The following is a 19,588-nucleotide window of genomic DNA, read 5'->3' on the forward strand; positions in this document are numbered from 1 at the left end:
GCACAAGCGTGTTCACTGCAGCACTATTCACACTAGCAAAGACATGGAATCAACTTGAATGTCTATCAGTGGTAGACTGGATAAAGAAAATATGGTATGATCAGACACAATGGCTCATGCCTGTAATCCCAGCACTTTGAGAGGCCAAGGCAGGTGGATTGCCCGAGCTTAGGAGTTTAAGACCACCCTGAGTAATATGGAAAAATTCCATCTCTAAAAAAATACGAAAAGAAAAATTAGCTAGGTGTAGTGATGCATGCCTGTAGTCCCAGCTACTTGGAAGTCTGAGGTACAAGAGGATTGCTTGGCCTGGAGGGATGGCTCACACCTGTAATCCCGGCACTTTGGGAAGCTGAGGCAGGCAGATCACCAGGTCAGGAGTTCAAGACCATCCTGGTCAACATGGTGAAATCCCGTCTCTACTAAAAATACAAAAATTTGCTGAGTATGGTGGTGGTGGGCACCTGTAATCCCAGCTACTCAGGAAACTGAGACAGAAGAGTCACTTGAACTCCAGAGGAGGAAGTTGCACTGAGCCAAGATGACGCCATTGCACTCCAATCTGGGCAACAAAAGTGAGACTGTCTCAAAAGAAAAAAAAAAAGAAGACTGCCTGAGCTCGGAAGGTTGAGGCTGCAGTGAGCCAAGATCATGCCACTGCACTTCAGCCTAGGCAACAGACTGAGACACTGTCTCCAAAAAAATAAATAATATGACATAATATAAAATACAAATAAAATAAAATACAAATACAATAAAATACAAATAAAACAAGAGCAAAACTCTGTCTCAAAAAAAAAAAAAGATACAACCCCAAAAAAGTGAAATGTATAGGACCAAGAAAAAAGGTGGGAAAAGATGAAGCACAAAGATGATAAACAGCTGTGATTAATAAAATTCTCATCCCTTGTGTTCTCCAGGAAGACTTTAAGTGGTGGCGGGGGAGATCGCTTTCCATTATGACTGAAATGGTGTTCTCTTTTCTTACCTATCACACAGCCAGAAAAACGCTTTGTACATTTTCTCTTTTTACTCACTGAAAAACAAGCTGACTTTGTCTTCAGTGCTCAACATAAAATACTTCTTAATCAAACAGGTTTATTTTCGTCCCACAAGCTCATGAACTTGATCTCATCCTCAGTCTGAGCCACCATACAACTCCATTTTATGTCCTTCCTAAGAACATACGTCCGAGTAAAACATTCTCTAATCTAAAATCTGATTTTCTTACCCTCCACTTAAACATTCCCCTCCAACCTCCTTTCTAATCTTGTTTGCTTTTCTCTGGAAAGTAAAGCCCTTTTCTGTCTAATCTTTGCAATATTTAAAAATCTTGGCCCAGCGCGGTGGCTCACGCCTGTAATTCCAGCACATTGGGAGGCTGAGGCGGGCGGATCACAAGGTCATGAGTTTGAGACTAGCCTGATCAACATGGTGAAAGCCCGTCTCTACTAAAAATACAAAAATTAGCCAGGCTTGGTGGTGCACACCTGTAATTCCAGCTACTCAGAGGCTGCCTGGTCAACTGAGCAAGATCCCGTAGCAAAAAAAAAACTTATAGTTGCTACTTTCTTCTGTTGCAATACTCCTTTGAAATTCAATTTTTTTTACATATATGTTTTGTTTTTAAAAGTCTAGAAACTGCCTCAAAACAGTAACAACTCCATTTGCGGTAAGACCCTCTCAATCTCCTTTATATTAACCTTATCTGCATTTGCCTGCGGATCCCCAGAGTTCCAAGGCTCTATAGCTTCTCTCAGTATAGAGGTTTCTTCCCTGGCTTGGATAACCAGGCTGGGAAGTTTGCAGGGGAGGCTCCCCAAAAGGAACTAACTGGGCCTTAATAACCTCCTTTTGAAGGCCCAACATTAGCCTCAGCTTGGACTCACTGGGCTTAAACTTCCATGTCAGAGTTATTAACTTGGTTTGTGAAACTAAAACTAAATGTTAGAAAAATTCAGCAATATTACTTACAGTGTTCACATAAGGGAAGAAACTTTGAAGGTGCTTACATTTTATATCTCAGTAAGAAAAGCAAAATCATTTATTCCTTTCAGACAATAAATGTATTATTATTTGTATTAAAAATCATGTAGTAAACAATTAATCGGCAGGGCACGGTGGCTCACACCTGTAATCCCAGCATTTTGGAAGGCCAAGGTGGGTAGATCGCCTGAGGTCAGGAGTTCACGACCTGCCTGACAAACATGGTGAAACCCTGTCTCAACTAAAAATACAAAAATTAGCCAGGCGTGGTGGTGGGCACCTATAATCTCAGCTACTCAGGAGACTGAGGCAGCAGAATCGCTTGAACCCAGGAGGTGGAGGTTGCAGTGAGATCATGCCACTGCACTCCAGTCTCAGAGACAGAGCAAGGCTCCCTCCAACTCAATAAGTAAAAAAATAAATAAAATAAAATAATATCAAAATATACACTCAAGGACAAATAATTAATAAAATGAATTAGGGAGGGGAAACTGGCATTTGGGAATATCAGACGAAACTGGAAATTTAGTATTTTACTGCAAGCCAGAGTTAGGCTGGAGGAATAGGGGATGAGGGGTGGACTTGAAGTCCTGCTTGTGACACATGTGAAAAATTCAGGGAAAAATCAATCACCAGTGGAATGTGAAAATAATTAAGTGGCAGGCAATTAGACTGAGGTGGCTCTAGTCCCTGGATTTCTACTTCTAAAAAATAATCTAAACTCAAGAGCATTTTTTGGTAAATTACCACATTGCCGGAAACAAGTTTCAGGTTTAACCAACTATAAACTGCCAATTAAACGCTGATTATATAACCAAGATATTTCCACCTTGATTGTAAAAATTAAGAAACTAGGACAGGTGCAGGGCTCAGGTCTGTAATCCCAGCACTTGTGGGGTGGAGATGGGTGGATCACCTGAGGTCAGGAGTTCAAGAAGCCCCTTCCATAGACCACAAATTACAAACCATAGCTGAGTGCTCTACAATTTTTGAATCACCCTTTGATTAAATTATTTAATACTTAATAACCCTGAGTCAGGATTCTGCCCTGACGATTCTCCTGTGGTCCCTGCACATCTGGGAGAGATGCCGCGCTACTGGTGCAGAGCTGCCCAGAGAGGGCTCCAGGCCATGGTACAGTCACTGCACTGGGAAGACAGGGCGCCAGGGGGCCCGCCTGTCAGCCTAGCTGCCATCTTCTGCAGGAGACTGACGCAGACCTGGGCAAGGAGAACTCAGGGTGCAGAGCTGACTGTGGGGAGGCCTGAGTCCCGCCACAGCCACTTCCCACCAGTTCCAACCAGCCCTTGTCCCTCTCCGGATGTCGGACCCGGCAATCTCACCATTTCTAGGCTTTCAGTGGTCTTTTGCTGTGCATCTCCAGTACCTGCAGGTCGCAGGGCCACACAGGCTGGGGCTCTAGGTCAGAAGACACAGAGCAGTGAAGACGAGAGCAGGAGTTCCATCTTCAGCTAGAGACAGAGTCCCCCCTCTACATCCCGGAAGTCACCCTGTCCGCTCCAGTTGTGTGTACGATTGCAGTTTCCAGTCCAACGTCGCTGATTGGATATAGTTCAAGACCCCACCTTCTCAGGCCCTGAGTGACACAACATGTGATCAGCCTAACACAAGAGTGACAGCCTAAGTTGCAGCCTTTTCAGGGAGGACTTTCTGCCTGAGCTGAGCCAGGCCCACCCCAGAACATGGGAAAAATCTTTTTTCTATTTTTTTTTTTCAATGTATTCAAAATGTGAACCAAAATATTTTATGTATATTAACAATACATAAAATTATTGTTCAAGAGAAAATCAGACCGGGTCCGGTGGCTCACGCCTGTAATCCCACCACTTTGGGAGGCCTAGGCGGGCCGATCACAAGGTCAGAAGTTCCAAGCCAGACTGACAAAGGTGGTGAAACACTGTCTGTACTAAAAATACAAAAAGTAGCCGGGCACAGTGGCGGGTACCTGTAATCCCAGCTATTCAGGAAACTGAGACAGAGAATTGCTTCAACCGGGGAGGCAGAGGTTGCAGTGGGCCCAGATCATGCCACCGCACTCCAGCCTGGGCAACAAAGCAATACTTCATCTCAATAAATAAATAAATATATACATACAAAAAAAGGGGGCCAGGTACAGTGGCTCATGCCTGTAATACCAGCACTTTCCGAGCATGAGGCCAGCGGATCACCTGAGGTCAGGAGTTCTAGACCAGCCTGGCCAACATGGTGAAACCCTGTCTGTACTAAAAATACAAAAAATAGTTGGGCTTCGTGGTACATGCCTATAGTCCCAGCTACTCAGAAGGCTGAGACTGCAGTGAGCCAAGAGTGTGCCACTGCAGTCCAGCCTGGGTGATAGAGCAAGACTGTCTCCAAAAAAAAAAAGTAACACAATATCATCTGTAATTTTGTTCCTTGATGGCACTGTCTGTGTCACCCGAGGGCTTTATACAATATTTGAGAGAGTGGTAATTCTCTATGACCTTGGCAAAAAAAAGGAGACTAAGGATCGTGTTTGTTTTCCTAAGCCTAGCTAAGAGAGAGAGTAACTCTTTTATTGCCTGGTTCAAGGTGTGAGAATCATCATAGAAACTACAAGCTGGGGCAACATATATGTCACAATTACATCAGTGAGTAGAGAGTGAGCAGAAGAGTCACATTACCTGGGGCTTGTCTAAAGATGTTACAATCTTTTTTGGAGGGAAGAACCAGATAGGAGAGTCATATCACATCACCTAGGTACTTGGCCAGGGATGCATTAAAATCTATTTCTATAAGATGGCCGCAGGTGGCAGGCAGGCAGACTGGGTGCAGTGGCTCATGCCAGTAATCCCAGCACATTGGGAGACTAAGGTAAGTAGATCAACTAAGGTCAGGAGTTCGAGACCACCCTGGCCAGCATGGTGAAACCCCACCTCTACTAAAAATACGAAAATAAGCCCAGTGTGGTGATGCATGCCTGTAATCCCCAGCTATCTGGGAGGCTAAGGAAGGAGAACCGCTAGAACCCAGGAGGTGGAGATTGCAGTGAGCCAAGATCACATCACTGTACTCCAAACTGGGTGACAGAGACTCTGTCTCAAAAAAAAAAAAAAAAAGAAAAAAAAAAGGAAATTAAAAAAAAGATGAGCACAGGCCACAAGTCACATCATCTGGGTGCTAGGCCCAGTGATATGTTACAAAGCTCTCAGTGAGCAACGCCCTGAGAGGTGAGACACACACCTGGTGGCTGATCCAGTGATATGTTACAATCTTTTCTTTGTGCATGAAGCATGTAGGCAAGGACAGTCACATTTCATAGGATATTGATCCAAAATATGTCACAAGACCGCCTGTGGGCAGGGCGCAGGAAGGAGCTTCCCATTCCCTAATGTCAGACTCAATGATATGTAACAATATGAAAATATGCAAGGTCCAGTCAAAATATAAGTTACATCATCTAGCTGCTGGGTCCAGTGATACATCACAATTCCCTTGTGGCAGGGTAGAAGCTGAAAAAGAGTCACATTACTACCTAGATGATGAATAAAAAGATATTTCATAATACTCTTGTGGCTAGGGCTTATGTAGAAGACTCTTATCACCTGGGTGGCAGCCCCAGCTATAGGTCACAATGCAAAATGTTTGTAGGGCCCAGGTCAGAGAAAAAGAGTCCCATCACATAGGTGCTGTGCCAAGTGATACATCACAATCCCTTTTTGGTCAGAGTCCAAGCAGTAGAGGAAGTCACATCACCTAAATGCTGCATCCAGCAACATGTCACAATACCCTGAGAGGACGACCCAGGAAGAAAAGTCACATCACCTTGGTAAAAGGCTCAGAAAGAAAACCAGAGTCAGAAAACATAGGAGCTGGGCCCAGCTATATGGCACAATCACTACAGTAGGCAAGGCCTTGGCATAAGAAGAGTAACATCACATACGTGCTGGGCCCAGAGATATGTCACATTTCCTACTGTGGACAGGTCCAGAAAGAGAAGGAGAGACCTGTCATTTAGGCGATTGGCCAAGAGAGATGTCAAAATGACCACTTGGGCAGGAATCAAGCAGTAGTATCACAACTCTGTGGGCTGGGCCTAGTAGTAAGTCACTGTTGCTTCTGTTAGCACGACCCAGGCCCAAAGATATATTACAGTCTAATCTATGGATGAAGCAAAGATAAAAGAGGAGAGTCACATAAAATAGTTGATAGGCAGAAAACTCATATCATCTAGGGGCAGGGCACAGCAATACGTCACAATGTATTACATAGGCAGGTCCAAGAAAAAAAAGTAATATCACTTTGGTACTTAGTTCAGTAATATTTCACAATCTTTCCTGCAGGAAAAACTAAGAAATAAAAGAAAAAAATCAACCATATGCTGTGAAAGGTCACGATTCTTCCTGTGAGCAGAGACCAGCTAACATGAGAGAGTCACATCACCTTTGGGATTGGTGCAAAAACATTCATTCTTTCTTTCTTTCTTTTCTTTTTTTTTTTTTTTTTTTTTTTTTGAGATGGAATCTCACTCTATCACCCAGGCTGGAGTGCAGTGGCACGATTTTGGCTCGCTGCAACCTCCACCTCCCGAATTCAACCGATTCTCCTGCCTCAGCCTCTTGAGTAGCTGGGACTACAGACACCGGTCACCATGCCTGGCTGCTTTGTTTTTTAGTAGAGACAGGGTTTCACAATATTAAGCAGACTGGTCTGGTACTCCTGACCTTATGATCTGCTTCCCTCAGACTCCCAAACTGCTGGGATTACAGGCATGAGTCACCATCTCAACTGTGGCCAGATATTCACATATGACAAAGTTCCAACTGTGGAGTACATTCATGTGAAATTCAGGACCTCACCCAGTGGGCTCTCTCCATGTGTAAGGGTGACAATTCTAAAGGTTGCTGGGCTGTGCATAGGAAAGATGCAATCTCATCTGCATGATGGACCCTGTTATGACATTCTCTGTAACACACTAGGGCTTCACATATGTGAGAGAGTGGTAATCCTCTATGACGTTTGTACAGAAAGAAGAGCCAGGATCTTCTTTGTTTTCCTAAGCGTAGCTATGAGCAACATTATCTCTCCTACTGGCTTCTTGGAGGTATGAAAGTCATCATTACATCTGTGTGCTTGGCCAAGTTATATGTCACAATTACACCTGTGGGCAGAGAACAAGCACAAGAGTCACATCAACTGTGTGCTGGGCCAGGGTTATGTCACAATCTTCCCTGAGAGCATGCACTAGCCAGGAAAGTCACATCACAGGGTTCTCAACCAGAGACATTACAATCCTCTCCTGAAAGCAGGGCACAGGAAGAAGAGTAAGATCACCTGCATGCTGAGCTCAGATATATGTCAGAAGACTCACTGTGGGCAAAGTCCAGAAGGACAGATGAAACACCTGGTTGCTGGGCCCAGCAATATGTCACAATCTTCTCTATGGGGAGAATGCAGGCAGAAGTAGAGGGTTTTACCCTCCAGATGATGGATAAAAAAATACATACCAAGGCTATCTGTGGGAAGGGCTCAGGCAGAAACTTTCCAACCCCTAGGTGTTTGTTTCAGTGATATGTCACAATAACCAAAATATGTTGGTTTCAGGCAAGTGAAGAGAGTCACATCACCTAGGTGCTTGGTCCAGGAATCTGTCACAAATTTTTTTTTTTTTTTTTTTTTTTGGCAGTGCTCAAGCAGAATGGAAAAGTCACATCACCAAGATAATGAAAGAAGAGATGTATTAGAATATTTCTGTGGGAGGGCCCATGCAGGAAAGTTGTATCATCACGTTGTTGAACCCAGAGATATGTTGAAATAAATTATTCCAGCCAGGTGTGGTGGCACCTGCCTATAATCCCAGCACTGTGGGAGGCTAAAATGTTCGAATCATCTGCGGTCAGGAGTTCGAGAACAGCCTGACCAACATGGAGAAATACCATCTCTATCAGAAATACAAAATTAGGTGGGAGTGGTGGCACATACCTGTAATTCTAGCTACTCGGGAGGCTGAGGCAAGAGAACTGCTTGAACCCAAGAGGTGAAGGTTGTGGTGAGCTGAGATGGTGCCACTGCACTCCAGCCTAGGCAACAAGAGCAAAACTCCATCTCAAAACAATTAATTAAGTAAAAGAAATACATGATGCATGCAGGTCTCAGGCAGGAGAGGAGAGTAACACCATGTAGGTGATGGATGCACCTAAGTGCACATCACAATTTCTCCTTAAGCACACCCCAAGCAGTAGCAGAGAGTCATATCACCTAGGTTCTTGGTCCAGCAGTATTTCACAATACCCCTGAAGGGAGGGCCTAGGCAAACAAGTCACATTACCTAAGTGAGAAGTCTAGAGATATGTCACAATGTCCCTTGTGGGTACGGCTCATAAACAAGAGGAGAGACACAGCCTAGGTGCTGGGCTCAGCTTTATGTTCCAATCACCCCGGTGGAAAGAAGCCAAGAATGAGGAAGAGTCACATCACATAGGAGCTACGTCAAGTGGCATATCACAATTCCCACTGTGGACAAACTCCAGAAGAAAAGAGTCACATCATCCAGGTGGGAGGCCTAAACATATATCACAGTGACTCCTGTGTGCAGGGACCAGGCAGAAAAATTACATCACTGTTTTGCTTGCCCCAGCAATAAGTCACTCTCTATTCTGTGGGCATGGCCCAGGCAGAAGAGGAAGGTCACATCACGTAGGTATAAAGGGCATTTACCTGAGCTTGGCCCATTGGAGAGATTGTAATGGGTCAAGAAATATGTCACAATGCTCCCTGTGGTCAGGATTCAGGCAGAGGACTCACATCATCTCAGTGTTAGGCCCAGCAGCATGTCTCAATGCCTTCTAAGGGCAGAGCCAAAACAAAAGAAGTAACATCACCTTAGTGTTAGGGACAGTCATACGTCATAATGTCTTTTCTAAGCAGAACCTTAAAAAAAGAAAAGTGTCACATCGGCTAGGTGCTGGACCCAATAGTATGTCCCAATACCCCCTGTGATTAGGGAACAGGCAGGAAAAGTTAGTCATATTTCCAGGGTGATTGGTGAAGACATATATTACAATCCCCTCTGTAGATAGGTCCAGGATGAAGCGTTACATCACCTGGGTGTTGGACTCAGCAATGTTACAATGGCCTATGTGTTTAGGGCAAAAGCAAAAGATTCACATAACATAGACCAAGCAATATGTCACAATACACCTGTGGGCAGCACCAAGGCAGAAGAGGAGACTCAAATCACCTGGGTGCAACTCCTCGCGATATGTCACAATGACGCCTGTGGGCTGTATCAAGGCAGAACAGAACCACATTACCAAGGATCTGGATCCAGTGATACAGCACTGTGAACTGGGCCCAGGAAAAAGAGATAAATAACTCAGATGTCACAATACACTTGTAGAAAGGTCTTGTGATGACATTAAGAGTTACACACAGGTCCTGAGTCAAGGGATGAGAATCAACACCTCGTGTATGTTGGGTCTAAGTACAGGAGTCACAATCTCAATGGTGAACTGGATTTGTGCATGAGAACCTCCATTTCCTTTGCAAATTATGTGCCTTAAGCTGGGCACAGTAGCTCACACCTGTAATCCCAGCACCTTGGGAGACCGAGGTGGGCAGATCATTTGAGGTCAGGAGTTCCAGACCAGCCTGACCAACATGGTGAAACCCCATCTCTACTAAAAATACAAAATATTAGCCTGCGTGGTGGTGGGCATCCCAGCTACTCGGGAGGCTGAGGCAGGAGAATCACTTGAACCCAGGAAGCAGAAGTTGCAGTGAGCCGAGATCACGCCACCGCACTCTAGCCTGGGTAAAGAGAAACTCCATCTCAAAATAAAACGAATGAATTATGCTCCTTAGTGAGATTACAGTAACAAAGATGTGTTGAATTTTGGTTACAGAGTCACTAACTCGAGGCCAGGCATGGTGGTCATGACTGTAGTCCCAACACTTTGGGAGACCGAGGTGGGCAGATCACGACGTCAGGAGTTCGAGACCAGTCTGGCCAACATGGTGAAACCCTGTCTCTAGTAAAAAACAGAATAAGCCGGGCGCAGTGGCTCACGCCTGTAATCCCAGCACTTTGGGAGGCCGAGGCGGGCGGATCACAAGGTCAGGAGATCGAGACCATCCTGGCTAACACTGTGAAACCCCGTCTCTACTAAAAATGCAAAAAATTAGCCGGGCGAGGCGGCGGGTGCCTGTAGTCCCAGCTACTCGGGAGGCTGAGGCAGGAGAATGGCGTGAACCCGGGAGGTGGAGCTTGCAGTGAGCCGAGATCGCGCCACTGCACTCCAGCCTGGGCGACTAAGCGAGACTCTGTCTCAAAAAAAAAAAAAAAAAAAGAATAATTAGCCAGGCATGGTGGCATGCACCTGTAGTCTCAGCTACTCTGAAGGCTGAGGTGAGAGAATCGCTTGGACCTGGTAGGTGGAGGTTGCAGTGAGCCAAGATCATGCCACTGCACTCCAGCCTGGATGACAGAGCGAGACTCCGTCTCAAAGAAAAAAAAAAGTCACTAACCCAACTGTGGACAAAATCCACAAATGAGAGTCAATTTTCCAACATTCAACTACCTCCAAAAGTGAGGTTCAGAACCTCAAAGGTAGGCTGTATTTAAGTGGATGACAATCTTTGCTATTGACTGGGTGTGAATATAAGTTTCACAATCTCACCTGTGTGCTTGACCCTGTAAGGGCACTCTCTTGAGGACTGTATATGGTGTGCATGAGAGTTGCAACCTGCTGAGAACATTATGCTGCTCTGTACCCATGATCTAATGTGGTCAACATCTCTCCAACTGGCTGGGTCCAGAGAGGAGCATCTCATCCACCTCTGAGCTGGGCTTAGAAATGAATCACCATCTCAACTGTGGCCACATGTTTACAAATGATGTTCAGTTTTAACTGTGGCCTGCATCTGTGCATGAGAATTAAGACCTCATCAGTGGGCTTTTCCACGTGTGACTGCTTTATACAATATACGAGAGAGTGGTAATTCTCTATAACCTTCAAACAGAGAGGAGACCTGGGATCTTACTCCTTTTTGTAAGCCTAGCTGTGGGAGACAGTATCTCTTCTACTGACTGGTACGAGGTATTAGTTATCATCAAACCTGTGAGCTGGGCCGAGATATATGTTACCAATGAACTTTTTGGCAGAAATCACCCAGGAGAGTGATATCACCTGGATGCTGGGCCACTGATATGTAATTTTTCTTTTCCCTGAGGACTGTGACAAGGCAGGTGAGTCACATCATCTGGGTTCTCAACCAGTGATGTGTTACAATTTTCTCCTGAAAGTTATGCACATGCAGGAGAGACACATCACTTGGTGGTTGGGGACCGAAGTATGTCACAATCTTTCCTGTGGGCAGGGTGCAGATAGAAAAGGCATCACATCTTTTATGTAATGGATGCAGATATATATCACAAGAAACCCTGTGGAAAGGACTGAGGCCGAAGTCTCCCATTCTTCTAGGTGTTTGGCCATGTGAAATGTCACAATACCCAAAATACATGGTTGCTAAACAGAAGAGTCGCATCACCTAAGTTCTGGTTTCAGTGATATGTCACAATCTTTCCTTTTGACAGGGTTCAGGGAGGAGAGGAGTCATATCACTTAGGTGATTAACAAAAATAAATGTCCTAATAACCCCATGCTCATGATCCACGTGAGAGAGCTGAATCACCCATGTGTTAACCCCAGCAACATATCAAAATATACAATTTATGCAGTGTCCAGGCAGGAGAAGACAGTATCTTCACCTAGGTGTTAGGCCCAGTGATACATCACAATACCTTCTGTGACACAGTCCAAACAGTGGGGAAGAGTCACATTACCTAGGTGCTGAGTCAAAAAATGTGTCACAAAAATCACCGAGCAGAAAGCCCAGGCAGGAGAGTCAGCCAAATTACTTACATTAGGGGCTCAGAGATATGTTGCAATGACCTCTGTGGGTAGGACTCAGGAAAAACAGGAGAGTCACATAACCTAGGGGCTGAGTAAAGCTATATGACACAGTTGCCCAAATTGATAGGCCCAGGCAAAAGAAGAGAGTCTCACCACATAAGTGCTGGGCCAAGTGATGTATCACAATCCTCATTATGGACAGTTCCCAGGAAGAAGAGTCACATCGTCTAGGTGATGGGCCTAGAGATGTCACAATAAGCCACGTGGGCTGGGTTCATGCAGAAGAATCTAATCACTTGTGTGTCAAGCCTAGTGATAAGTCACTCTCTTTTTTGTGGGCATGGACCAGGCAGGAGAGGAAAGTCATAACATCTAGGTGCTGGGCCCAGAGATAGGTCACAATCTCTACTACTGGCAAAGCCCAGGTAAAAAAGGAGGGTCACCAGGCACAGTGGCTCACACCTGTAATCCCACTACTTTGGGGGGCTGAAGTGGGCAGATCACCTGAGGTCAGGAATTCGAGACCAGCCTGACCAACATGGAGAAACCCTGTCTCTACTAAAAATACAAAAAATTAGCCAGGTGTGGTGGTGCATGCCTGTAATCCCAACTATTTGGGAGGCTGAGGCAGGAGAATCACTTGAAACTGGGAAGCAGAGGTTGCAATGAGCCAAGATTGTGCCATTGCATTCCAGCCTGGGAAACAAGAGTGAAACTGTGTTTAAAAAAAAAAAAAAAAAAAAAAAAAAAAACCACAAAGGAGAGTCACATCATATAGTTCATTGGCCAAGAGATCTATCACAATTCCCCCAGTAGGCAGGGTTTAGGCAAGAGACAAATTACATTGGTAGGGCTGGGCGCGGTGGCTCACGTCTGTAATCCCAGCACTTTGGGAGGCCGAGATGGGCGGATCACGAGGTCAGGAGATCGAGACCATCCTGGCTAACACAGTGAAACCCCGTCTCTACTAAAAATACAAAAAAATTAGCCAGGCGTAGTGGCGGGTGCCTGTAGTCCCAGCTACTCAGGAGGCTGAGGCAGGAGAATGGCGTGAACCCGGGAGGCAGAGCTTGCAGTGAGCTGAGATCGTGCTACCACACTCCAGCCTGGGCGACTGAGCAAGACTCCGTCTCAAAAAAAAAAAAAAAAATCCATTGGTTCTGGGCGCTGCAATATGTCACAATGTCTTTTAAGGGCAGGGCCAGGCAAAATAACTTTGCTGATGGGCCTAGTGATATGTCAGTTTTTTTGCAGGTAGAATATAGGAAGAAGAGACAAGTTACATCAGCTCCGTGCTGAAACCAGCAATATGTATCATTATCCCCCAGTGAACAAGGACCAGACAGGTGAAAAGATTCACATCACCTGGGTGATTGGCACAAAGATATGTCACAATATCCCTGGAAGGCAGTGGCCTGGCAGGAGAGTTACATCACCCGGGTATTGAAACCAGCTATACTTTGCAATAGCCTAAGTAGACAGGGCACAGGTGGCAGAGTTCCATCACTTGGTTACTGAGCCCAAGGATATGTCACAAGGTTCCTGTGGGCAAGGCTCAGGCAGGAGAGAAACATCTTCTAATTGCTGGGTCCAGTGATGTCACAATCTTCTCTGTGGGAAGAATGCAGGCAGAAGACGAGAGTCACATCTTTCTAGGTAATAAAACCAGAAGACAGGCCACAAAGCGTCCTGTGGGCAGGACCCAGGCAGGAGCCTCTCATCCCCTAGCTGTAAGGCCAAGAGACTTGTCACAATACTCATAATATTCTATGCCCTGGCAATAAAAGTGAGTTACATCACCTAAGTGCTAAGTCCAGGGATATGTCACAATTCCTCTTTCATCAAGGCCCAGGCATAAGTGGAGAGTCATACCACCTGGGTGATGAATGAAAAGGTACATCATCATACCCCTGTAGGCAAGTCCATGCAGGAGAGTTACATCACCTCGGTGTTGGCCCCAACGATGTGTCAAAATACATAATGTATGCAGGCTTTAGGCAGGAGAAAAGAGTAACATCACCTAGGATCCTGGTCAAGCAATATATCAAACTCTCTTTTTGGGTATATTTCAGGCAGTAGAGGAGAGTCACATCACCTGGGTTCCCAGTCCAGCAATATGTCACAATGCCCCTTGTGAAAATAACTGAAGGATAAGAGGAGAGTAACATAACCTAGGGGCTAGGCCAAGCTATGTGTCACAATCACACCTGTGAACAGGGCCTAGGTATGAGAGGAGAGTCACATCAAGTAAGTACTGGGCCATGCAATATATCACAATCCCCATATGGACAGGTCCCAGGAAGATAACACCTAGGTGCTGGGCCCAGAAACTTGTGACAATGTCTCTTATAGGCAAACACAGGGTAAGAGATGGGAGGGGATAACATCAAACATCTGATGAGCCAAGTGATGTTACAATGCCCCTGTGGGCAGGGTCCAGGCTGGACACACTTATCACCTTGGTGCTGGGCCCATGAATATGTTACAGTGCTTTCTGAGGGCAGGCACAAGGCAAAAGAATAATATCATTATGCTGCTGGGTCCAGAGGTTTGTTACTATCTCTGCAGCAGGTGGAACCTAAAAGAAGAGTCACACCAGCTAGGTATGGGGCCTAGAGATATGTCACAGGATGTTTTGTGAGAAGGAACTAGGCAGTAAAAGGGAGTCACATCACCTAGGTGATGAGCAGAGATATGTGACTCTTGCAGGCAGAACCCAAACAAGAGAGTTACATTGCCTGGGTTTTAGACCCAGCAATATGTCAGAATGACCCATGTGGGCAAAGCAGAGGCAGGAGAGTAACAACCTAGGGGGCAGGGCAGCAATATTTCACAATGTTGACTGTGGACAACACCAAAGCAGGAAAGAAAACTCCCATCCCCTGGGTGCAAGGCACAGTGATATGTCCAAATGCCCCATGTGGAAAGCACAGAGGCAAGACAATGGAGTCACATCACCTAGTTTCTGGTCCAGTGACATGTCACGATTCCATCTGTGGGTTAAATACAGACAGGAAAGTAAACTCACTCAGGTTCTACACAGAGGCATGTGTCACAGTCACACGTGCAGGAAGGTCCAAGAAGAGATTAACAATCCTGTACATATCCCAATTCTGTGTGTAAAACCAAGGCATGAGAGGAGACTCACATTACCTTGGTGCAAGGCTCTGAGATACGTTACAATGTCTTTTTCGAGGAGCACCAAGGCAGGAGAACAGAGTTACATCACCCAGGTGCTGGGTCCAGCAGGGTGGCACAATCCTATTTCTAGGCTGGGCCAATTCTGAAGAATCACATTACTCAGATGCTGGGCAGAAGTGTGTGTCAAAATCACACCTGCAGGAAAGACCAGGGATGACATTAACAATCCTGTATATATCCCAATTCTTGGTACGAAAGTCAACACCTCCTGTATGTTGGATCTAAGAACACAAGTCACAATTTTTAGAATGAATTGAATCACTGAATGAGAGACTCAATCCCTCTTACTGGCTGTGTCACCTTAGTGGAATCAGACAAACAGGTGTGTTCAATCTTGGTCCGAAAGTCACTAACTTGCCTTTGGACTGGATTCACTTATGAGAATAAATTTTCCAACTTGCGACTGTCTGCATATGAGATTCAGAACCTCCAGTGGACTGTGTTCATGTGAAAAGATGAAAATCTTTACTGTCGGCTGGGTGTGCATGAGTGTCAAAACCTCAACTGTATGCTGAGCCTAGTTAGAACACTCTCTGTACTACCTGAGAAATTTATAAGGTATGCATGAGAGTCGCAATCTTTGGTAACTGGGAGACATTTGTGCTGCTATGGACCCATGATCGTACCTGTGGCTCTATGCCCAGATATGAGAGTTAACACCTCTGTAATGGCTGGGTCCAGATATGAGAGTTGTCACCTACCTATAAGCTAGGCTTACTAATGAGTCACCACCTCAGCTGTTGCCTGATGTTCACATATGATAGTCACAATTTCAACTCTGCACTGCATCGAACTGTAAGATTTAAGACCTCACCAGTAGGCTCTGTCCATGGATGAAGGTGACAGTCTTAAGAATTGGCAAAGTGTGCATACATAAAAACAATCTCATCTGTTTTCTGGACCCTGTTATGACACTCTTTGTACCACCCGAGGGCTTTATACAATATGTGAGAGTGTAATTCTCTCTGTCCTTCCTACAAAGGGGAGAGCCAGTATCTTACCCATTTTCCTAAGCCCACATATGAGAGATATACAGTATGTCTCCTATTGGCTGATTTTAGATATGAGAGTCAACATCGCACCTATGATCTGAACAAAGATATATGTCACAATCTCCCCTGTGGATAGGGAGTGAGCAGGAGAGTTACATCATCTGGGTAACAGGCCAGGGATATGTCACAATCTTCTCTGAGAGCAGGCACCAGGCAGAAGAGTTAAAACCTGGGTGCTCAGTCAGGGATATGCTAAATTTCCTCCTGAAACCAGGGCACAGGCAGTAGAGTCACATCACTTGGGTGCTGAGACCAGTGATATGTCACAATGCTCCCTGTAAGCAAAGCTCAGGCAGAAGAAACATGTCGCCCGATTTCTGGGCCAGAAGGTATGTCACAATCTCTCATATGAGGGAAGCCTTGGCATAATAGGAGAGTCACATCAAATAGTTGATGCTCTTAAAGATACATCACAATGCTCTGTTGTCAGGGTCCATACAGAAGACTCATGTCACCTTGTTGCTGGGCCCAGCAATATATCACAATGCCTTTTGAGGTCCAGGCCCAGGAAAACAGTACTATGTCACACTGGCGTAGAGCTCCACAATATGTCTCAATCTCCCTTGCCAGCAGAACTTACGATGGAAGAAGAATCACACTCGTTTGGTACGGAGTCAAGTGATATGTCACAACTCCCTCTGTGAGCAGGCATCAGGCAGGAGAAGAGAGTCACATTCATCACATTCACATCACCTGGATGATGAGCAGAACTATGTCACAATGCTTCTTGTTGGTAGTAGAGTTATACCAGAGAGTCAGACTCAGCAATATGTCACAATTGCTTATGTGGTCAGGGGACAGGCAGGAGTCACATAATCTGGGTGTGGGGCCCAGAGATATGTCATGATACCTTCTGTGGGCAGTACTGAGGCAAAGGAGGAGACTCTCATCACCTAAGTGCAAGGCCCAGCGATATGCCACAATGCCCCCTGTGAGCAACACCAATGCAGAAAAATAGAGTCACATCCCTTCAGTTCTGGGTTCAGCAATATGTCACTATTCCATCTGTGGGCTGGTCTTAGGCAAGAGTCAGATCACTCAGGTGCTGGGCAGAGAAAAACGTTACAATTAAACCTGCAGGAAGGTGCAGGGATGAAATTAACAATTCCATACATGTTCTGGTTTTAGGAATAGAAAGTTAACCCTTCCTATATATTGTGTCTAAGAACAGGGGTTACAATTTCAACGATGGACTAAATTTGTACCTGACAGCCTATACTCCTCCTGTGGACTTTAATTAGTGAAGTCACAGCCTCATAGGTGTGCTGAATCTTGCTCTGAGTATCATCAACTCACCTACTAACTGGATCCACATATGAGAGTCAATTTTTCCACCTCTGACTTCCTCTATGTGTGAGATTCAGAACTTCAAAAGCAGGCTGTGTTTATGTGAGAAAATGATGATGTATGCTGTTTGATGTGTGTTCACACAACAGTAAAAATCTCCAGGCCGGCTGCAGTGGCTCACGCCTGTAATCCCAGCACATTGGGAGATTGAGGCGGGCAGATCATGAGGTCAGGAGATCGAGACCTGGTCAACATGGTGAAACTCCGTCTCCACTAAAAATACAAAAATTAGCTGGGCATGGTGGTGTGTGCCTGTAATCCCAGCTTCTCAGGAGGCTGAGGCAGGAGAATCACTTGAACCCAGGAGGCGGAGGTTGCAGTGAGCTGAGATCGCGCCACTGCACTCCAGCCTGGGTGACAGAGTGAGACTCTGTCTTTAAAAAAAAAAAAAAAAAAATATATATATATATATATATATATATGTGTATGTATCAAATTAGCCAGGCGTGGTGGTGGGCACCTATAGTCCCAGCTACTGGAGAGGCTGAGGCAGGAGAATGGCGTGAACTCGGGAGGCAGAGCTTGCAGTGAGCCGAGTGAGTCGAGTGCCACTGCACTCCAGCCTGGGCGACAGAGCGATACTCCGTTCAGGATTTAAAAATAAAAATAAAAATAAAAATCCCTTGTGTGATGGGTCTTGTTAGCACACTCTTTTTTTTTTTTTTTTTTGAGACAGAGTCTCAGACTGTCACCTGGGCTGGGGTGCAGTAGCACGATCTCAACTCAATGCAACCTGGCTAGTACACTCTCTGTACTACTCAAAGGCTTTATCTAGTATAAATGAGAGTCACAATTTACTCTAAAATAATGTTTTTAAGCACCCATGACCATATCTGTGGCCCAAAGCCCAGGTATTGGGGTAAACATCTCTCCAGTTGGTTGGGTTTGGATAGTAGACTCCTCATCTGCTATGTTCTGAGTTTAGAAATGTGTCACCATCGCAACTGTGGCTGGAGGCTCATATATGACAGTCACAATTCCAACTCTGGACAGTGTTTGCATTTGAGATTCAAGACCTCAGCAATGGGCTCTTTCCATGTGTGAAGGTGATAATCCTAATGGTTGGTGAGGTGTGCATATAAGAAACAATCTCACTTTTGTGCTGTGCCCTGGGATAACACTCTTTGTAACACTTGAGAGCATTATATGATATGTGGGAGTGTGGCAATTCTTTATGGCCTTCATAAAAAGAGAAGACGACCAAGGATGTGACTCATCTAAGGCAAGCTATGAGAGACACTATTTCTTCTAATAGCTGACTTGAGGTATGAGAGTCATCATTGCACTTGTAAGCTGACTGTGGTATATGTCTCCATTTCACCTGTAGGTAGGGAGTTAGCAGGAGAGTCACATCACCTGGCATTTCAGCCAAGGATATCTCACACTCTTCCCTGAGGGAAGGAACCAAGCAGGAGTGTCACATCACCTAGGTGCTCAGTCAGGGATATGTTACAATTCTCTCCTGAAAGCACAGCATGGGCAACGGAGTCACATCACCTGGGTGCTGAGCTCAGCACTATGTCACAATGCTCCCTGGGGGCAAGACAGAGGCAGAAGAGCCACATCACCTGGTGTCTGGTTCCAGGGATATGTCACAATCTTTCCTGTGCAGGGCAGGGTGCAGGTAAGAAGTGTCACATCTTTTATGTCATGGATGCAGATATATGTCACAAGGTCCCTGTGGGCAGAGCCCAGGCAGGAGCATGCAATCCCATAGGTGGTAGGCCTAGTAATATTTTACAATACTCAAAATATGTGAGGCGCAGGAAATATGGGTGAATCACATCACCTAGGTGCTGGGTCCAGGGATATGCCACAATCCTCCCTTCCGGCAGTACCTAGGCAGAAAAAGAGAATTACATCACCTAGGTGATGAATGAAAGGATATGCTATAACACCTCTGTGGGCAGGGCCTATACAGGAGATTTACATCACCAAGGTGTTAGAACCAGCCACATGTCAATACACAATGTACAAGAGAAACCAGGCAGAAGAGGAGAGTCACATCACCTAGGTTCTGGACCCAGAAATATATTACAATCCCTTCTTTGGAAAAGTCCAGGAAGTAGAGAAAAGTCACATCACTTGGACATTACTCACAGTGATAAC

The 19,588-nt window shown here is 45.3% G+C and overlaps 1 protein-coding gene across 23 annotated transcripts in view; it reads right to left on the reverse strand.

Moving 5' to 3' along the window:
- Positions 1 to 19,588, reverse strand: part of LOC135968652 (zinc finger protein 431-like) — an 85,536-nt gene that overhangs the window by 57,273 nt on the left and 8,675 nt on the right. For 6 of the 23 annotated variants that reach the window (XR_010583572.1, XR_010583570.1, XR_010583565.1 and 3 more), the window contains exons 2-3: positions 8,683 to 8,810; positions 7,948 to 8,045 (exon numbers count right to left, since the gene is read on the reverse strand). The exons of 11 other annotated variants lie outside the window; for them this stretch is intronic. Coding sequence is in view for 2 of the 12 variants with exons in the window: in XM_065536346.1 (XP_065392418.1) it covers positions 3,330 to 3,332 (3 nt within the window). In the remaining 10 variants the exon portion in view is untranslated. Of the gene's footprint in view, positions 1 to 3,329; positions 7,127 to 7,947; positions 8,046 to 8,682; positions 8,811 to 9,205; positions 10,291 to 12,032; positions 13,491 to 15,032; positions 15,216 to 16,712; positions 16,826 to 19,588 lie in introns of those variants that run through there. 6 more of the 23 variants (XM_065536346.1, XM_065536345.1, XR_010583566.1 and 3 more) reach the window with 5 other exon arrangements.

The sequence above is a fragment of the Macaca fascicularis genome, chromosome 19, assembly GCF_037993035.2.
Source record: "Macaca fascicularis isolate 582-1 chromosome 19, T2T-MFA8v1.1".
NCBI lineage: Eukaryota > Metazoa > Chordata > Mammalia > Primates > Cercopithecidae > Macaca > Macaca fascicularis.